At 42.4% G+C, this 17895-nt stretch overlaps 1 protein-coding gene across 2 annotated transcripts; it reads right to left on the bottom strand.

The window, feature by feature from the left end:
- Positions 1-576: 576 nt before the first annotated feature.
- Positions 577-15909, bottom strand: il17ra1a (interleukin 17 receptor A1a). 2 transcript variants are annotated; one of them, XM_029125119.2, is made up of 15 exons: positions 15623-15909; positions 15332-15356; positions 14244-14390; positions 13944-14065; positions 13729-13855; positions 13542-13589; positions 8325-8479; positions 4800-4874; positions 4630-4696; positions 4379-4513; positions 3402-3628; positions 2948-3277; positions 2426-2744; positions 1472-2240; positions 577-1429 (listed from the first exon to the last, which is right to left on the bottom strand). In XM_029125119.2, exons 1-15 carry the CDS (start codon positions 15725-15727, stop codon positions 1396-1398), a joined length of 2685 nt encoding a protein of 894 aa, XP_028980952.1. In that variant the 5' UTR covers positions 15728-15909; the 3' UTR covers positions 577-1395. The 2 variants fall into 2 exon arrangements, with proteins under 2 accessions (XP_028980952.1, XP_028980951.1); XM_029125118.2 differs by having other exon boundaries at positions 577-2240.
- Positions 15910-17895: the final 1986 nt, after the last annotated feature.

Genomic DNA, 17895 nt, shown 5'->3' with positions numbered 1-17895 from the left:
ACAGTGCTAGCTTTTCCTACGACCTATTGAACTCATTAAGTGGCATTTCTATTAGTTCTGTCCCAAATGGCACCCTATTCCCTACGTATGTCACTACTGATAACCAGGTCGCATAGAGCTCTGGTGGGACCTAGTGAACCACAAGGAATCGAGGACCATTTGGGACAGGACTTTGGTTTTTAAATTGTTTACAGGAAAAAGAAAGAAAACAGTTTTTATTTTTTACAGTAAGCAGATGTGTAAAAAGTTGTGCTTTGTAAATCTGTAACATCGATATGATAAAGTTTATTGTACTGTAGATGTACAAACAAATATACAGTGAGTGATAACAGAAATACATTTATGGATTATGCTGTATACAAATTCCAGTGACTGATTAATTCATTGACGGTTGTGCATTTATTTCAGAGATGTAATCAGAATACCACACAGACTGTATCGTTTAGACATTATATGATCTAGAAACTTTATCCACATCCAGAGTAGTTAAAAAATAATCATCAACCTTTTGAAAGTCTCTTGTTAATCCATGTGAACTACTAATACATTATGATCCAACAAAACATTATGGTCTAATCTTGATTCAAGAAGAACATTTTCATGAACATGAGCGCAACATCATCACAGTTTCTCCTGCAACACAATACATTAAGTATTAGTCAGTTTTGATTGAGCTTTCAATTTCCAAATGGACCCTGAAATGAATTCCTTCCTGTGGGTTTTCCTGGCAGCTCTTGGCACTCAGGACCACCTCCCTGTAGGAAACGTTCCAAACGTATTGGATAGTAGTGGTGATTAGGAATAGTCCATAGTCTGAGTGTTTAGCGTGTGAGTTATAAACTTACTACCGTGGATAATGTAGTCCTGTTACTACCCTGGATAATGTAGTCCTGTTACTACCCTGGATAATGTAGTCCTGTTACTACCCTGGATAATGTAGTCCTGTTACTACCCTGGATAATGTAGTCCTGTTACTACCCTGGACAGTTAAAGAAGTGTCTGTTGTAGCCTGGCCAACCTGAGTCAGTTATAGTACAGTGCCTGTTGTAACCTGGCCAATCAGGAACAGTTATAGTACAGTGCCTGTTGTAACCTGGCCAATCAGGGACAGTTATAGTACAGTGCCTGTTGTAACCTGGCCAATCAGGGACAGTTATAGTACAATGCCTGTTGTAACCTGGCCAATCAGGGACAGTTATAGTACAGTGCCTGTTGTAACCTGGCCAATCAGGGACAGTTATAGTACAGTGCCTTTTGTAACCTGGCCAATCAGGGACAGTTATAGTACAATGCCTGTTGTAACCTGGCCAATCAGGGACAGTTATAGTACAGTGCCTGTTGTAACCTGGCCAATCAGGGACAGTTATAGTACAGTGCCTGTTGTAACCTGGCCAATCAGGGACAGTTATAGTACAGTGCCTGTTGTAACCTGGCCAATCAGGGACAGTTATAGTACAGTGCCTGTTGTAACCTGGTCAATGCCATCAGTGTATCCTCTATGCTCTCTTCAATAGGAGAGTCCTGCTGGATGGAGTTCCGGGATATATAACCCTGATCTGACCCACTGACGGGCCTCTTCTCTGGGGCCTCCACCACCGACTGACCCTCCCTCACCTCCACCGGGTGGGAGTAGCTGATCTCTGGCTGGGGAGGGAGGTACTGAATCTGTTTACCCACAGACACAGGCGGGGTAACTTGGATGGAGGTGAAGGACAGCTGTGATTGGTCCGTCTCAAAAGGAAGCGATTGGTCAACAGGTGTTTGGCACCCATTCTCCTCTGACACAAAATGTGTTGGCCTGAAGGGCAGCTGTGACTGGCCCATCGTAACAGGGATGGACAGGTTGTTTTCAACAGGCTGCTGTGATTGGGAGCCGTTCTGTGTAAAGCGAGGACCTGGGTCAGCGCTGATGCCGGACAGCGACAGTTGGAGAGACATCAGTTGCCCCAGGGTATCAGCTGAAGGTTGACCAGATGATGGAGCGTATGACTCCTCCTGGATCTCAACAGGGCTGTGGCTTGCTGTTCCCATCCTGTCCTGTAGGCTGAGGCAGTTCCCTCTGGCCAGGGGGGGCTCACTCGCAAGGTCTGACAAGTCACACGCCAGCCTCTCCGGGGTGTGGGGGTTTAGACCAGGGATGGTTACCCCAGGTAGGGGCTTCATGAACGGATACGACAGGCAAACCCCGGGGCTCTCAGAGTTGACCCTTGGAAGAAGCTCAAGCACTGACCTCCCATTCCCTAGGAGTGAATTGTGACAAAACAGTTAATGTATACCTTAACTATCTGGTAAATAACTGAACATTAAATATTAAATATAAATACGAACAGCACAAAAGTCGTAGCCTCCCGTGAACATTGTTTAAAAAGCCAGACATTGTCAAACAAGGGGCTTCTGCTAAAAGCAGCCTCTCTGGTCAACTTACCGCCAAGGTTCACTTCTGCGCTCAGGACCTGGACTCCCCGGCAGCCTTCATGTACGTCCACGCCACAGACATAGATGGGAGGCCCGTCCCTGTACTCCGGCACACACTCCACTACCGGAGCCGTGGGCTGTTCCAGCAGAGCGTCGTACTCCGTCACCGCCACCACCTCCTCCTCCGCCTCGACGTCCACACACTCCTGCTCAAACCAGTCTGGGTTCTCCTGTTGGAAGGTCTGGAAGGCTTCGATGGCGTCACGCAGCTCCTTGCCTGACTGACAGTGGACGTACTCATCCTCTCTGATCCCCTCGATGTGGCACACCTAATAATAATAATAATAATAATAATAATAATAATAAAACAAATACAAAATATGACTTCATATAAAAAGTGTGCTAACATATTTAAACCCATCTTATGATCAGACGGGTTGAAGAGTGGACAGCTTGCACTGGCCTGTGCCTGTCCCACAACTTGCACCAGAACGCGACAGACGATATGGACGCAGCCCATTTATCAACCCACCTGTCCCGGAGCATACTTCTCCCGGTTCAGGATCCTGAAGCAGAGCTCCTCGAAGTTCTTCATTAGCTTGTACTTCACAGCGATGTCAAACACAGACGGCACGTCGCTCTCGCTGCTGATGTCCTCGAAGTAGGCGACCACGTACTTTCCGAGGGCGGCGGCCCGCAGCATGTCGGGCAGGAAGAGGTTGAGAGCCGGGGTTAGCATGTCGTCGATCGGTGACCGGAGGTCTTCCCTGAGAGTCACCCGGCCCTGGCCGCACATCGCCTGCCACTTGGCCTGAACGCCGCGGGAACAGAGGACCAGGATCTTATCCGATGACCTGCTGATCTGCAGAGGAGGACAGGAAATTAGATCTGAGAAGAAATGGAGGGGAGGGAGAAGGAGGAGATGCATCCATCCAGCTGTGAGGACATATCCGTCTCTCCAGGGAACGGCGTTTGCCTTCACCCACCTGCTGTCGCTGCCACTCCAGCCAGGGCAGTCTCCCCACAGTCCCCAGCCAGGCTGTGTCCAACAGGTCCAACACCACGTCAGTGCCACATTTAGCCTGCAAGAAGGCACACAGCTTCAGGACAATCTTCCGGTAGAGTGGATGGTCCTGGGAGTAGATCACCAAGACCCTGGGAGGAACCCTAGGGGGGGCAGGAGGAGGATGGACCCCTGGTTCTAGGGCCAGATCTGAGTTGGCAAGTAAGACAGGAGCAGGGGAGAGGAGGCAGGGAGAGAGAGAGGGGGGAGGAGGGAGGGATGTGTGGAGATGGGGGAGGAGCAGAAAGAGATTTTAGTTCAATCTGTAAGCACTTTAGTCAAGCACAAATATTATTTATTTTAATCTGTAAGCACTGTAGTCAAGCACAAATATTATTTATTTTAATCTGTAAGCACTGTAGTCAAGCACAAATATTATTTATTTTAATCTGTAAGCACTGTAGTCAAGCACAAATATTATTTATTTTAATCTGTAAGCACTGTAGTCAAGCACAAATATTATTTATTTTAATCTTTAAGCACTGTAGTCAAGCACAAATATTATTTATTTTAATCTGTAAGCACTGTAGTCAAGCACAAATATTATTTTATTTACTCTGTAAGCACTGTAGTCTACCACATAGTGGCACAAAATTAATTCCACAGACCAAATTCAAAATGTTTACCCATTTGCTAATTCATGCACTTGCCTTTCATGGATCATTTACTCCCAAACGTCCTACACATTTCTCTGTCATATTCTGCCAATATCTTAGTTAACGTCATCGCTGTGGTTCTGACTACATGTCTGTGCAGTCACTCAGAACATTATAGAAGTGTTGTGGCTTTATGTGGGCAAACAAAATAGTAAAACAGAAACTAGGGCGCCAAAGACGCACACCAAAGGGAATGAAGGATATAAAAGAAAGTAAATTAAAAGGTTGCATCAACTCAACCCACCTCCCCTTGGTCTTCTGCGTAGCTTATAGAAGAGAAAACAGAAAAGTCCACAGCTTATCAGTACAGTGGTCACGATTATGGCTATGTAGATTTCAGGAGATGGACAGACAGGCGGTGAGACTGTCATAGGGGCACCTGTAAACAGATGGACATCTGTTAGGCATGATGAACCTACCACCTGTTGATGAACATACCACCTGTTGATGAACATACCACCTGTTGATGAACATACCACCTGTTGATGAACCTACCACATATGTTAAAGGTCTTCCTTCTTCGTACACAGTCGTTGCTGCAAAGGTCAAAAAACGGCTGGATCTGTGGGGACAGGTAGGGTTTGCTCACTTGTCTGCCACGTAAGCCTCCACTTGTAAAAGTCCAGACAGATATGACCAGCAGTTTGACAGAAGAAAGATCTCACCTCCACATCAAAATAACAGCATGTCCGGGGCCACACATCAAGATCAAACTGTACACTCAGCCACGTCTGGTTTCCCTGCAGAAAAACACATGACGGAAACTGGCTTATCTGTCGGTTTGATCTCTTCATTCTTGATGCAAATCTCTGAAATTAAGATCTCAATCTGGAGCAGAACCCTGGTGATGGTGCGAAACAGGATGTACACTGCTTTGCTTAGTAAGTCTAAATGTTCTAGGTCAACTTACTGGAAGGGAAACTTGGGGCTCCTTTTTTCTAAACCTGACCATGTAACCAACGCAGTGCAGTTACAACCAATGAAAACCAAGGAAAAGCCCAAACAAACACAAACAGCTCCTTTAGACAGTGAGGAGGGTGTAGAAAAGCTGGCTTCCCTATTCCCTATTCCCTTATACACTACTTTTAACAAGAGTTCATAGTAGGGCCTTTGGAACAATTTGGAATTTGGAGCTTAGTTGAAGTAAACCAACGTAGGCTGATGTACTGTACTACTAAAGCCATTCCACATAACACATTAACAAACCATTACCAAGTCTTTTGCAATATGTTAAGTATTCAAAACACACCAATTGGTCAACATTTAACGTTGAGAATCAAACCCCTAAGCCTTTTACCATGTGTGACTCATAAGAAAACGAAGGAGCATCTTTACACTCAGGGAACTCTGTAGTATGAAAACCTGCCAAATGGCTAAAATGTAAATGTAAAACCAATGAGCCATTCATAACACATTTATAACACCTGAACAAGCCATTCTTAACACATTTAAACTGAATGCCTTCCTGAAGACAAATAACATTTATGAAATGCTCCAGTCCGGTTTCAGATCCCATCATAGTACTGAGACTGCACTCGTGAAGGAAACAAATGACCTTCTAATGGCCTCAGACAAAGGTTCCGCATCCGTCCTGTTGCTTCTTGATCTTAGTGCTGCTTTTGACACTATTGATCACTCCCTTCTCTTAGAGTGACTGAAACCCATATTTGGCTACGTGGAAATTTTCTAGCCTGGTTTAAATCTTATTTATCTGAAAGATATCAGTTTGTTAGTGTGGATGGCATATCCTCTGACAAGCCTCAAGGCTCGGTTCTGGGCCCATTATTGTTCTCACTATATATGCTGCCTCTGGGCGATGTAATCCGAAATCACAATGTACATTTTCACTGTTTTGTTGATGAGACACAGTTATATATTTCAATGAAGCATGGAGAAGCCCCAAAATTAGCTACTTAGGAAGCATGCGTTTCAGATATTAGGGAAATGGATGACAAATAACTTCTTGCTCTTAAACTCAAGAAAAACAGAAATGCTTGTTTTAGGACACAAGAAACAAAGAGCGTTGTTAGCAGATCTCACTGTGAACCTCGATGGCTGCATGGTCGTATCCCACAAAACTGTAAGAAACCTTGGCGTTACCCTTGACCCTGACCTCTCCTTTGAAGAACATATAAAATATGTCTCAAGAGTTGCTTATTTTCATCTTCGAAACATTGCAAAAAATCTGAAACTTTCTATCAAACACTGATGCAGAAAAACTAATCCATGCTTTTGTTACTTCTAGATTAGATTACTGTAATGTTCTTCTTTATGGTTACCCTGACAAATCAATAAATAAACTTCAAATAGTGCTGCACACGGCTGCTAGAATCCGAACTAGAACAAACAAATGTGAACACATTACTACAGTACTAGCGTCCTTACACTGGCTGCCTGTTAGGGCTGATTTTTAGGTTTTATTGTTAACTTATAAATCAATACATGGACTTGCTCCTACTTACCTTACTGAAATCATCCAGCCATACATACCTACACGTAACATACGATCGTAAGATGCAGGCCTTTTAATTGTACTTAGAATTTTTAAACAAACAGCTGGAGGCAGGGCCTTTTCTCATAGAGCTCCACTACTGTGGAATGATCTGCCAATTAAGGTTTGAAATGCAAACTCAGTGCAAACTTTCAAGTGTCTATTAAAGACACATGTCTACAGGACGGTTTATAATTAAGTGTAGTCTGGCCCAAGGTTGCGGTTGGTGGGTGTCCCTTTGGTTGATGCTTGGCAATGTGGGTGGATTGATTTCCTGCCTGTTGGGCCCTGTCCGGGGCCTCCCCCAGATAGGGCCACAGAGTCACCGGGGCCCTCTGTCTCAGCCCCAAGGTCTTATATTATTGTGCTGGGGGAGGAGGGTCAATTCTCCATCTTCACTATAAATCCTTGTAGATCTAAGGAATGCATTTTCTGAATTTTCCCTATCTCCTGCCGTTTTAAAAGTAGGAGGATAAGAAGTCCTGGCCCACACCAGAGGAGTACCTGCCTTGAAAGACCCGTTGATGTCCCTGTCCAAAGTCCTGGTTGTGTTGCAGATCAAGATCAAGACACCCCCCCCTCCCCTGTGTTGTCCCTGTCCATGTCCATCTGGTCATGCTTAAGTTTAAACAGACTCTAGACTCAGCCCACATGCATTTATAAATTATTACCATTTGTACTCTTAATATGTTCACACGGCACAGCCAGAAGTTGACTGGTCACCCCTCTGAGCCTGGGTCCTCTTTAGGTTTCTTCCTAAATTTCAGTCTTCTTAGGGACGTTTTCCTAGCCACTGAAATTCAACAATACTGTTGTTTGTTCCTTGGGGTTTAAAGCCTGGTGTTTTGTAAAAGCATTTTTTGACAGCTGCTGATGTAAAACGGGCTTTATAAATACATTTGATTGATTGATTGACATTTAGAAGTAATTTATAACACCCTGACAAGCCATTCAAAAAACTTTACCATGTCATTCATTGTTATTATGTGCAGCAAGGTAGAGGTGATGTATGTAGTGTGGTATCATGAATACAGTCAGAGGTAAATGGAGCAGTTTGGCCAGATATCAAAATATTCAAATAATTATTTGTACATATTTATCTTTTGGAATGTAAATTCCTACAATGTAATTCCTCTAATAGAGGATGTACTTAATATGTGTGGTTGGTTTGACTTCTTTTTGACATTTCTTTTACTTTACTGATAAACATTGATACATGTTTTTTCCTGGCTCTGTAGAAATGTTGCTTGTCTACATACAGAGTAGCTTTCACATCAAAACTGAAACTAAATTTGAGTTTATTCAGGCACATTTGGGCATAAATAAACCATCCACGACCAAACTAAATCAACCCCAGCAGGACCAAACTAAATCAACCCCAGCAGGACCAAACTAAATCAACCCCAGCAGCACCAAACTAAATCAACCCCAGCAGGACCAAACTAAATGTAATGCTAGGAAATAGCGTGCCTGTGGATTAACACAACAGAAGATTCAGAAAGCAACGTGAACCTGAAGAAATTCTTACGTAGGCACAACGATAATATAATGCAAATGGATCTGTTAGCAGATGTGGGTCTGCATGGTCTAGTCTGCTGCTCGCCATCCTGGATCCAACCAGCTTTGTAAATGTCAGTTGGCCATACGTAACACTGAATAAGACTTTAATAACACATTAATAAGGTATTAATAAACATACCTGGTTTACATCATGCCTGTGACGGTCATTGCTACAGTCCAGTGTGATGCTGTATTTCTGAGCTTGCTGGTCGGCGTTGAAGCCCACGGTGAGAATGCTCCGGCCGTGCGGTGCTGTTGAACGCTCCAGTGTAGTATTGGGTGTCCACAAGCTACCTGCGTTCAGTAACACGTGCCAAGGACACAATGTAAAAGCAACATGTCACTAATTACACTAGTGGTTGGCTAATTAGCATTCAGGGTTTGAATCATTTGGTGTATAAAATAGCCAATTCACTGTGTTTGAAATGGGTTCTGTCGTTTTTAGACTCTTCCCAAAAATGCACAAATGCATGTAAATTCTGCTTATATATAATCTATACACACAATACCGTTCAAAATTTTGTAGACACTTAGAAATATCCTTATTTTCCATGAAAAGAAATACATAAAATATTTTTGAAAAGGAAATATAGCAAACTGAATTGGAAATAGTCATTGACAAGGTTAGAAATAATGACTTTTCGCCGAAATACTAGTTGTGTCCTTCAAACTTTTCTTTCGGCAAAGAATCCTCCACTGGCAGCAACTACTGCCTTGCAGAAATTTGCCATTCTAGTTGTCTATTTATTGAGGTAATGTGAAGAGATTTCACCCCATGCTTCCTGAAGCACCTCCTACAAATTGGATTGGCATGATGGGTACTTCTTGCTAGTGATAACCAAACGAGGCTTCATTAGCTTTATTTTAGCAGCAGGATATTATGCTGGCAGCTCTCAGATTTCCTTTATCACAATAAAAGCCATCATTGAAATCTATAAGGCGATCTAGTTAACATTCTAGTCTGTAAAAAAGAACAGACAAGACCATCATTGGAACGGACATTAAACATGAAATGTACGGAATAGATTGTTAACTATATTGCCTTATATATTTCAATGATGGCTTTTATTTTGAAAAAGAAAATCTGAGTTAGCACTGCTAGCATAATATCTTGCTGCTATCCATCCATCCATCCATCTTCTTCCGCTTATCCGGGGCCGGGTCGCGGGGGCAGCAGTCTAAGCAGGGATGCCCAGACTTCCCTCTCCCCAGACACTTCCTCTAGCTCTTCCGGGGGGACACCGAGGCGTTCCCAGGCCAGCCGGGAGACATAGTCCCTCCAGCGTGTCCTAGGTCTTCCCCGGGGTCTCCTCCCGGTGGGACGGGACTGGAACACCTTCCCAGGAAGGCGTTCCGGAGGCATCCGAAAAAGATGCCCAAGCCACCTCAGCCACAAACAAACCTTTAATGAAAAATAAAAACCTTACAATAACCTGGTTGCATGTTTGCACACTCTCTTATAACTGGGGATGTGGCTGTGTTCAGAATTACATTCAATCATATTCAAACCCATGTTAAATAGAAGTCATTACACACCTGCCATCATTTAAAGTGACTGTGATTAATCACAAATACAGTTCAGCTGTTATAGTAGGATTTTCCTGACATTTTCTTAGATGTATCTCAGAGCAAAAGCCATGGTCCGCAGAGAGCTTCCAAAGCATTAGAGGGATCTCATTGTTTAAAGATATCAGTCAGGAGAAAGGTACAAAATAATTTCCAAGCATTAGATATACCATGGAACACAGTGAAGACAGTCATCATCAAGTGGAGAAAATATGGCACAACAGAGACATTACCAAGAACTGGAGGAATTGATGAAAACTGGTCAGGGAGGCTTCCAAGAGGCCTACAGCAACATTAAAGGAACTGCAGGAATTTCTGGCAAGTAGGGTTAGGGTTAGTGCTACATGTGAAAACAATCTCCCGTATTCTTCATATGAATTGGCTATGAGGTAGGGTTGCAAGACGGAAGCCTTTTCTTACAAAGAAAAACAACCAAGCCCGGCTGAAGTTTGCAAAAACAAACATCCCCAAAAGTCTCCCAAAACACGTGGGAAAATGTGTTATGGTCTGATGAAACCAAGGTTGAACATTTGGCCATAATTCCAAAAGGTATGTTTGGTGCAAAAACAACACTGCACATCACCCAAAGAACACCATACCCACAGTGAAGCATGGTGGTGGCAGCATCATGCTTTGGGGCTGTTTTACTTCAGCTGGAACAGGGGCCTTAGTCAAGGTGGTGGGAATTATGAACAATTCCAAATACCAGGCAATTGTCGCACAAAACCTTCATGCGTCCGTTAGGCATTTGAAGATGACGTTCACCTTTCAGCACGACAACGACCCAAAGCACACATCCAAATCCACAAAAGCATGGCTTCACCAGAAGAAGATTAACATTTTGGAATGGCCCAGCCAGAGCGCAGACCTGAATCCAATTGAACATCTGTGGGGTGATCTGAAGAGGGCTGTGCCCAAGAGATTTCCTCACAATCTGACAGAGTTGGAGCACTTTTGCGAAAAAGAGTGGGCAAATATTGCCACATCAAGATGTGCCATGCTAATAGACTCCTCCCCAAAAAGACTGAGTGTTGTAATCAAATCAAAAGGTGCTTCCACAAAGTATTAGTTTAAGGGTGTGCACACTTATGCAACTAACATGATTTATCTTTGTCTCATTCTTTTACATCACAAAAACCTGGCATTTTCACAGGGGTGTGTAGACTTTTTATATCCACTGTATATATACAGCTGTGGAAAAAATTAAGAGACCACTCCAAATGTTTCTTAAATCAGCATCTCTACATGTATGGCAGCCATTCTATTCCAGTGTCTGTTAAATTCCAACACAGGCACACCTCATTTTACCTAATGAGGTACTGATTAGGTGATTACCTGAACCAAATCTAATTTAATGAGGAAAAGTATAAAAGCCACTGCTGTGGTCATCACTATCCTCTTGCAATAGGACCAGCTGGAGAAATACAGATTTCTGAAGATGAAAAATTTGTATTTTGTTGTTGAAAAATGAATATGAATTTATTTCCATTGCATTATTTGAGGTCTGAAAACAAAGCATATTTTTTTGGTTATATTGACCAGTTGTTATTTTCTATAAATAAATACTCATAAATGACAATATTTTTATTTGGAATTTGGAAGTAATGTTGTCAGTAGTTTATAGAATAAACCAAAACTGTCCAATAAACTCAAACACATATAGTGAGGGAAAATATAATTTGATCCCCTGCTGATTTTGTACATTTGTCCGCTGACAAAGAAATGATCAGTTTATAATTTTAATGGTAGGTTTATTTGAACACAGAGACAGAATAACAACAACAAAATCCAGAAAAACACCGGTCAAAAATTTTATAAATTGATTTGCATTTTAATGAGTGAAATAAGTATTCGACCTCTGCAAAACATGACTTAGTACTTGGTGGCAAAACCCTTGTTGGCAATCACAGAGGTCAGCACACATGACCCCTTTGCACACATCTCAGGAGGGATTTTGTCCCACTCCTCTTTGCAGATCTTCTCATTAAGGTTTCGAAGCTGACATTTGGCAAATCGAACCTTCAGCTCCCTCCACAGATGTTCTATGGGATTAAGGTCTGGAGACTGGCTAGGCCACTCCAGGACTTTAATGTTCTTCTTCTTGAGCCACTCCTTTGTTGCCTTGGCCGTGTGTTTTGGGTAATTGTCATGCTGGAATATCCATCCACAACCCATTTTCAATGCCCTGGCTGTTGGAATGAGGTTCTCACCCAAGATTTGACGGTACATGGCCCCGTCCATCGTCCCTTTGATGCAGTGAAGTTGTCCTGTCCCTTTAGCAGAAAAACACCCCCAAAGTATAATGTTTACATTGTGCTTTGTTTGATGGTCGGGTTGGTGTTCTTGGGGTCATAGGCAGCATTTCTTCTCCTCCAAACACTTTTGGTCTCATCTGACCACAACACTTGCAATCAAATTTATTTTTAATCAAATGTATTTATAAAGCCCTTTTTACAACAGCAGTTGTCACAAAGTGCTTTACAGAGACACCCGGCCTTAAACTCCAAGGAGCAAACAACAGTAGTGTTGAACTTAAACCCCAAGGAGCAAACAACAGTAGTGTTGAACTTTCACCCAGTTCCCCTCTGAATCATTCAGATGTTCATTGGCAAACTTCAGACAGGCCTGTACATGTGCTTCCTTGAGCAGGGGGACCTTGTGGGCGCTGCAGGATTTCAGTCCTTCACGGCGTACCAATTGTTTTCTTGGTGACTATGGTCCCAGCTGCCTTGAGTTCATTGACAAAACCCTCCGGTGTAGTTCTGGGCTGATTCCTCACCATTCTCAGGATTATTGCAAATCCACAAGGTGAGATCTTGTCACCTTCCCACCAAGCTGCTTGGCGATGTACTTGTAGCCCATTCCAACCTTGTGTAGGTCTACAATCTTGACTGACATCCCTGACATCCTTGGACAGCACTTTGGTTTTGGCCATGGTGTAGAGTTTGGAATCTGATTGACTGATTGCTTCTGTGAACAGGTGTCTTTTATACAGGTAACAAGCTGAGATTAGGAGCACTCCCTTTGAGAGTGTGCTCCTAACCTCAGCTCGTTACCTGTATAAAAGACACCTGGGAGTCAGAAATCTTTCTGACTGAGAGGGGTCGAATACTTATTTCATTCATAAAAATTTATAACATTTTTGACATGTGTTTTTCTGGATTTATTTGTTGTTATTCTGTCTCTCACTGTTTAAATAAACCTACCATTTCTTGTCAGTGGGCAAACGTACAAAATCAGCAGGGGATAAAATATTATTTCCTTCACTATACCTACGGATAGTAAAACCAGAGAAACTGATAATTTTGCATGGTCTTATAATTTTTTCTGGAGCTATATATATATATATATATATATATATATATATATATATATATATATATATATATATATATATATATATATATATATATATATATATATATATCATATTATTCTGTGTAATATATGTATATTGTATTAATCTATGGAGTTTAAATTATTTTGCATGTTATCTTTTCAGTTTGGCAAATACAAAAACTGGCAGGCATGTCATCAAAGTGTAATTTCTGATTTTGTCATTATGTAAACAAACACTTCGATTACATCCACATTCAACTTTCATCACACATTTTACTGCAGATAGTATCTCAAGAAACTTAAAATTGTATATATAAAATATAACAGCTACTTCAGCAGGTGTAGAGTTCAACTTTCTGCCAGAGATTTAATCTTCCAACAGATAGTGATGTCCCATGTGCCCAATCATGTAATACAATTCAACATGCCTCAGCCGTAAACTGCCACTCACCTGTCTCTAGGCAGACTCGAGTCTTCCGTATTCTTGGGTCTTTACAATCTAGAAAAATCAAGGCCGAACTTTATTAAGACAAATACAAATACAAATACTTTTTTAACAACTGTGTTTTGGGTCCACATGAGGCCAACAGATTGCCGTAACTACATCAATTTCATCTGATGTAAACGCTGAATCTCACCAGGGACAGTGACTACTTTGAAAATGTTGGAAAAAGAATAATATAGGTTAGGCTGGGGGAGGTTTGAGACTGAGACGACATAGGACAAGCCCGGCTCAACCACCACTCGATCCAGGGAGAAAGACCACTGAAAGAAAAGAGACACCATGTTAAATCGGGACTGTCATGTCTTAGTTATATTTACAATCAAGTTGGTCACTTGGAAAGCGGCCTACCATTTCATCTGCTGGATTCCGCATGGTTATCTTGTTTAAGAATTTATACTGAACACAAATGTACTGGTTTGTGGCCTCCATCAGCACATGAAGCAACGTTCCTTCCAGGAAATGAGTACTTCCTGGAAAAGAGGATGTCAAAGACAAACAGTTTATTACTGACCCCCACTTATTCCACATGTAACAAAAATGAAACTATTGTTTAGAACACTACTTTTGACCTAGACACTGATTAAAAGATATTGCGATGTCTAGGGATTAGTGTGCTAATTAATACCCACGGAGGGCCATTCAACCCACCGTCATCCTTAACTTTCCATCGGGCCACTAAAACAGGCAAAAGATGTCCATGCTCATCCTCTCTGGTGTCCACACCCACCTCCAGGTTGACCGGGTCGCTGGGGGTGTAGTCACGATGAATCAACCACCCTTTATCATGACAGTTAGCTAGATGAGGAGGAAGGAGAGAAGAGTTGGAGAGGAGAGGGGAGGTGAAGAGTGATCAGGAGTGGAGTGGAGAGTTGAGGAGAGGTGTGGTGGGGGTGTGGTGAGGAAGCGAGGGATGATGAGAGGGACAGGTTGAGGAGAGGGGAGGTGAAGAGAGGGACAGGTTGAGGACAGGGGAGGTGAAGAGAGGGGAGGTGAAGAGAGGGAAAGGTTGAGGAGAGGGGAGGTGAAGAGAGGGACAGGTTGAGGACAGGGGAGGTGAAGAGAGGGACAGGTTGAGGACAGGGGAGGTGAAGAGAGGGACAGGTTGAGGAGAGGGGAGGTGAAGAGAGGGACAGGTTGAGGAGAGGGGAGGTGAAGAGAGGGACAGGTTGAGGAGAGGGGAGGTGAAGAGAGGGACAGGTTGAGGAGAGGGGAGGTGAAGAGAGGGACAGGTTGAGGAGAGGGGAGGTGAAGAGAGGGACAGGTTGAGGAGAGGGGAGGTGAAGAGAGGGACAGGTTGAGGACAGGGGAGGTGAAGAGAGGGACAGGTTGAGGAGAGGGGAGGTGAAGAGAGGGACAGGTTGAGGAGAGGGGAGGTGAAGAGAGGGACAGGTTGAGGAGAGGGGAGGTGAAGAGAGGGACAGGTTGAGGACAGGGGAGGTGAAGAGAGGGAAAGGTTGAGGACAGGGGAGGTGAAGAGAGGGACATGTTGAGGACAGGGAAGGTGAAGAGAGGAACAATGAGTAGAGTGATGAAGAGGAGGGCAACTAGGAGAGGGACAATGAATGGATTTTTCAAATGTGTCTGCTTTGAACAAAAATTGTGTTAATCTCTAACTGAAAAATTAGATGAGCCAAATATCATGTCGAAATGGAACAATGCAAAGATTTTTCAAACAAATGAGTATATTCAATTCAACACACTGAAACAACAAGCCGTGGTATGGAAGAGTTACTTACTGATGTTGGCTTGACATCCTAAACCCTAAAACGTGAAAAAATGGAAAGAACATCAGACAAGAAGGAAGAATACACAAAATGTGGCATTAATCAGTTACTAATTATTAATGGCCTAACAATAAATGTATGGCTGAGTTTAGGGGTATTTGAATAATTAATGTTAATTTGAATGAGACACGAGTCTTTGATTAATGTTATTGTGACCATTTAAAAATGAAATGGAAATTGTTGATTAACGCCAATTTGACTGTTCTACCTAAAAAAAACGGTAAAAAACGTATCGCCACTTACATCTTGACTACAGTTCAGAGCTGGCCATCGCAAAATCTGGAGACATGAAAATGTAGAGGAAAAATACAACAATAACACGCCCGTGAGAAGTAACTCCATCTTCATTCAGTCAAACGTAAGAAACAGCTTTCCTCCAACTCAAATCATTGTAAAAAAAAAAACAACAACGTTTCAACAAATCATGAATTCACCGCGCATTTGCCATACAGCAACAAAGATCTATTGACATGTGCAGTCCAGGAAGTTACCTTCCAGTGAAGGTAGGTACGATGTGTGTGACTGGTTTATTTAATGTAACTTCCTGGTGGTTATGCAAATACCCCAAGAACACCTGACCTACTGGAAATACATATTTTCTCCTACGTGCGATTCCGGGGCGGGTACAGTTCTTCAAGATCGTCCAAGACACGGAAAAGTTGCCTATCTCCCCAATGGAGATTTACTTCCGTAAAGCTTAACTCAGAAGTGCGTGGTGAAGGCTCGCGGTCCCTCTTTCCAACATTTATAATTCGCTAAAAGCGCATTCCTTATTACCTTTGACGTGTCTGGTTGTCGTGGTTTAAAACATCTAATCGGTTCATAACCGTCGTGATTCAAAGATCAGTAATAACTTGAAAAGAACGTGATCGTGTAATGATTGTTTTGGTATCTTACATTTTGTAGAACAATTTAAGTGATTTCCAGACTTTTGAATGAATGGGAACAGAGGTCGTTGATTTATGTTCTTTTCTACTTTCCTATACTGGTCATACACCAGTTTCTGCTGTCTAACCTAGGATGACCACATTTTCAAGCCTCCAAATCGGGACCCTTAAGCGGACCTGACCTTAATACATGTATGCGCTTACGCATGCTTGGTCATCGTGCGTGCTTGTGGTTGGTGGAGGGAAGGGGATCTGGGCCGGTTTGTTACTGTTTCCCTGTCCTGTGTGTTTTCGCGCTCGCTTAAGCTTTGATTTGAGTTGTTGCTTTCCTAAGCTGTTGTTTGTTTGGCATCGTATCGTATGTGGAAACATTACACCATTATTTGTATTATATTAATTGCAGTGAAGACCAGGACAATATGGAAGTGAATGTCGAAAACCAGGACACTTTAGTGTTTTACAGATATTTTTGTCGGGAAATAAAATAAATTTAACAGTAGCCTAGGTATTCCGTTATTATTCTCCGTCACAAAATCTTCCTGCAGCTGTTTCCCTGCCATAAAGACTTCCCGCAGACATGTATAACCGGTTTGGTGTATTTGTTTTCCTTAAGGCGTGCTTAATGCAAAGTATATTCCGCGTAGACGGAATTTCCCAGAAATATTTTTTTCAGGTCGGCTACTTACCCCTTCGAGACAGTAATTTAACAGCATCCAGCATTCGTTACGGCTACGCCAGGTGCCTCAAGCAATGTGGTTGGTCCAAAATCTACAGGTGTTCTACTGGATTGAGCCTTGGTGACTGGGAAGACCACAGCATATGATTCACTACATTATCATATACTCATCAAACCATTCAGTGAGCCCTTGTGCACAGGTCACCAAGATCCATTCCTCTTGCTGTCTTGATCCAAAATGTAGGTAAACTGGGCCTGCTCAGTATTTGTATGCATGTCACAGGGAACGAGAGTGTTAACTGTATCATGTTGAACACCTGTATGGGAGCATCTGTATCCGTCATGTTTCTTCAACCATTTATTCAGGTTTTTCCATTAATTTGTTACCTGTCTGCACATTCTGAATAACAAAATAAATCCCCCCAAAATGTAATAGGGTTTTACTGCGGGGCGTAAAAGAGGAATACTAGCGAATACTTTACATGTGGTTGAGTCCTGTTTTAGAATCTAGATTATATAAAAGTAATATATAATTTACATTTTCTAATACTGTAAGCAGAGTTCAAAAGGTGTAGTTTCCCTACTTAAAAGATGAGATTTCAATGTACAGTGCATTTGGCTCTCTTTTCCATAAGGTGGCAGTATTGATCCAACGCCAGAATGCAGACAGGTGTAAAATGCTCCTTTTCTCACAAAGGGACAACAACCATGCAGGCCCATATAAGGAAAAAGATGTCAAATCAACACCCTAATGCCAAATGACATACTGCATGGATGCAATCATTTTCTGAGCTTTAAATTGATCTGGTTAATGTTTTTCTGATTAGTAGTTTGACTCCATTCAGTAACCTCTATGGTGATTACAATTAGAGAACATTTAACTCTAACTCTACTACACCCGCTGTAGAGTAGTAGCATATAGGCTGCACAGTTTTGCAAGGTCCCCGACGTGA

This window comes from Esox lucius, chromosome 14 (assembly GCF_011004845.1).
Source record: "Esox lucius isolate fEsoLuc1 chromosome 14, fEsoLuc1.pri, whole genome shotgun sequence".
Lineage (NCBI taxonomy): Eukaryota > Metazoa > Chordata > Actinopteri > Esociformes > Esocidae > Esox > Esox lucius.
This window is presented reverse-complemented; position numbering and strand designations above follow the sequence as displayed.

Bases quoted from the DNA above. Each gene is read 5' to 3' on its own strand.
- il17ra1a (XM_029125118.2), bottom strand. From the start codon at position 15,727: ATGAAGATGGAGTTACTTCTCACGGGCGTGTTATTGTTGTATTTTTCC. The intron at 14,066-14,243 runs GTGGGTTGAATG...CCTCTTTTCCAG, and splicing joins ATGGAAAGTTAAGGATGACG to GAAGTACTCATTTCCTGGAA. The intron at 2,241-2,425 runs GTAAGTTGACCA...ATTCACTCCTAG, and splicing joins CGCAGAAGTGAACCTTGGCG to GGAATGGGAGGTCAGTGCTT.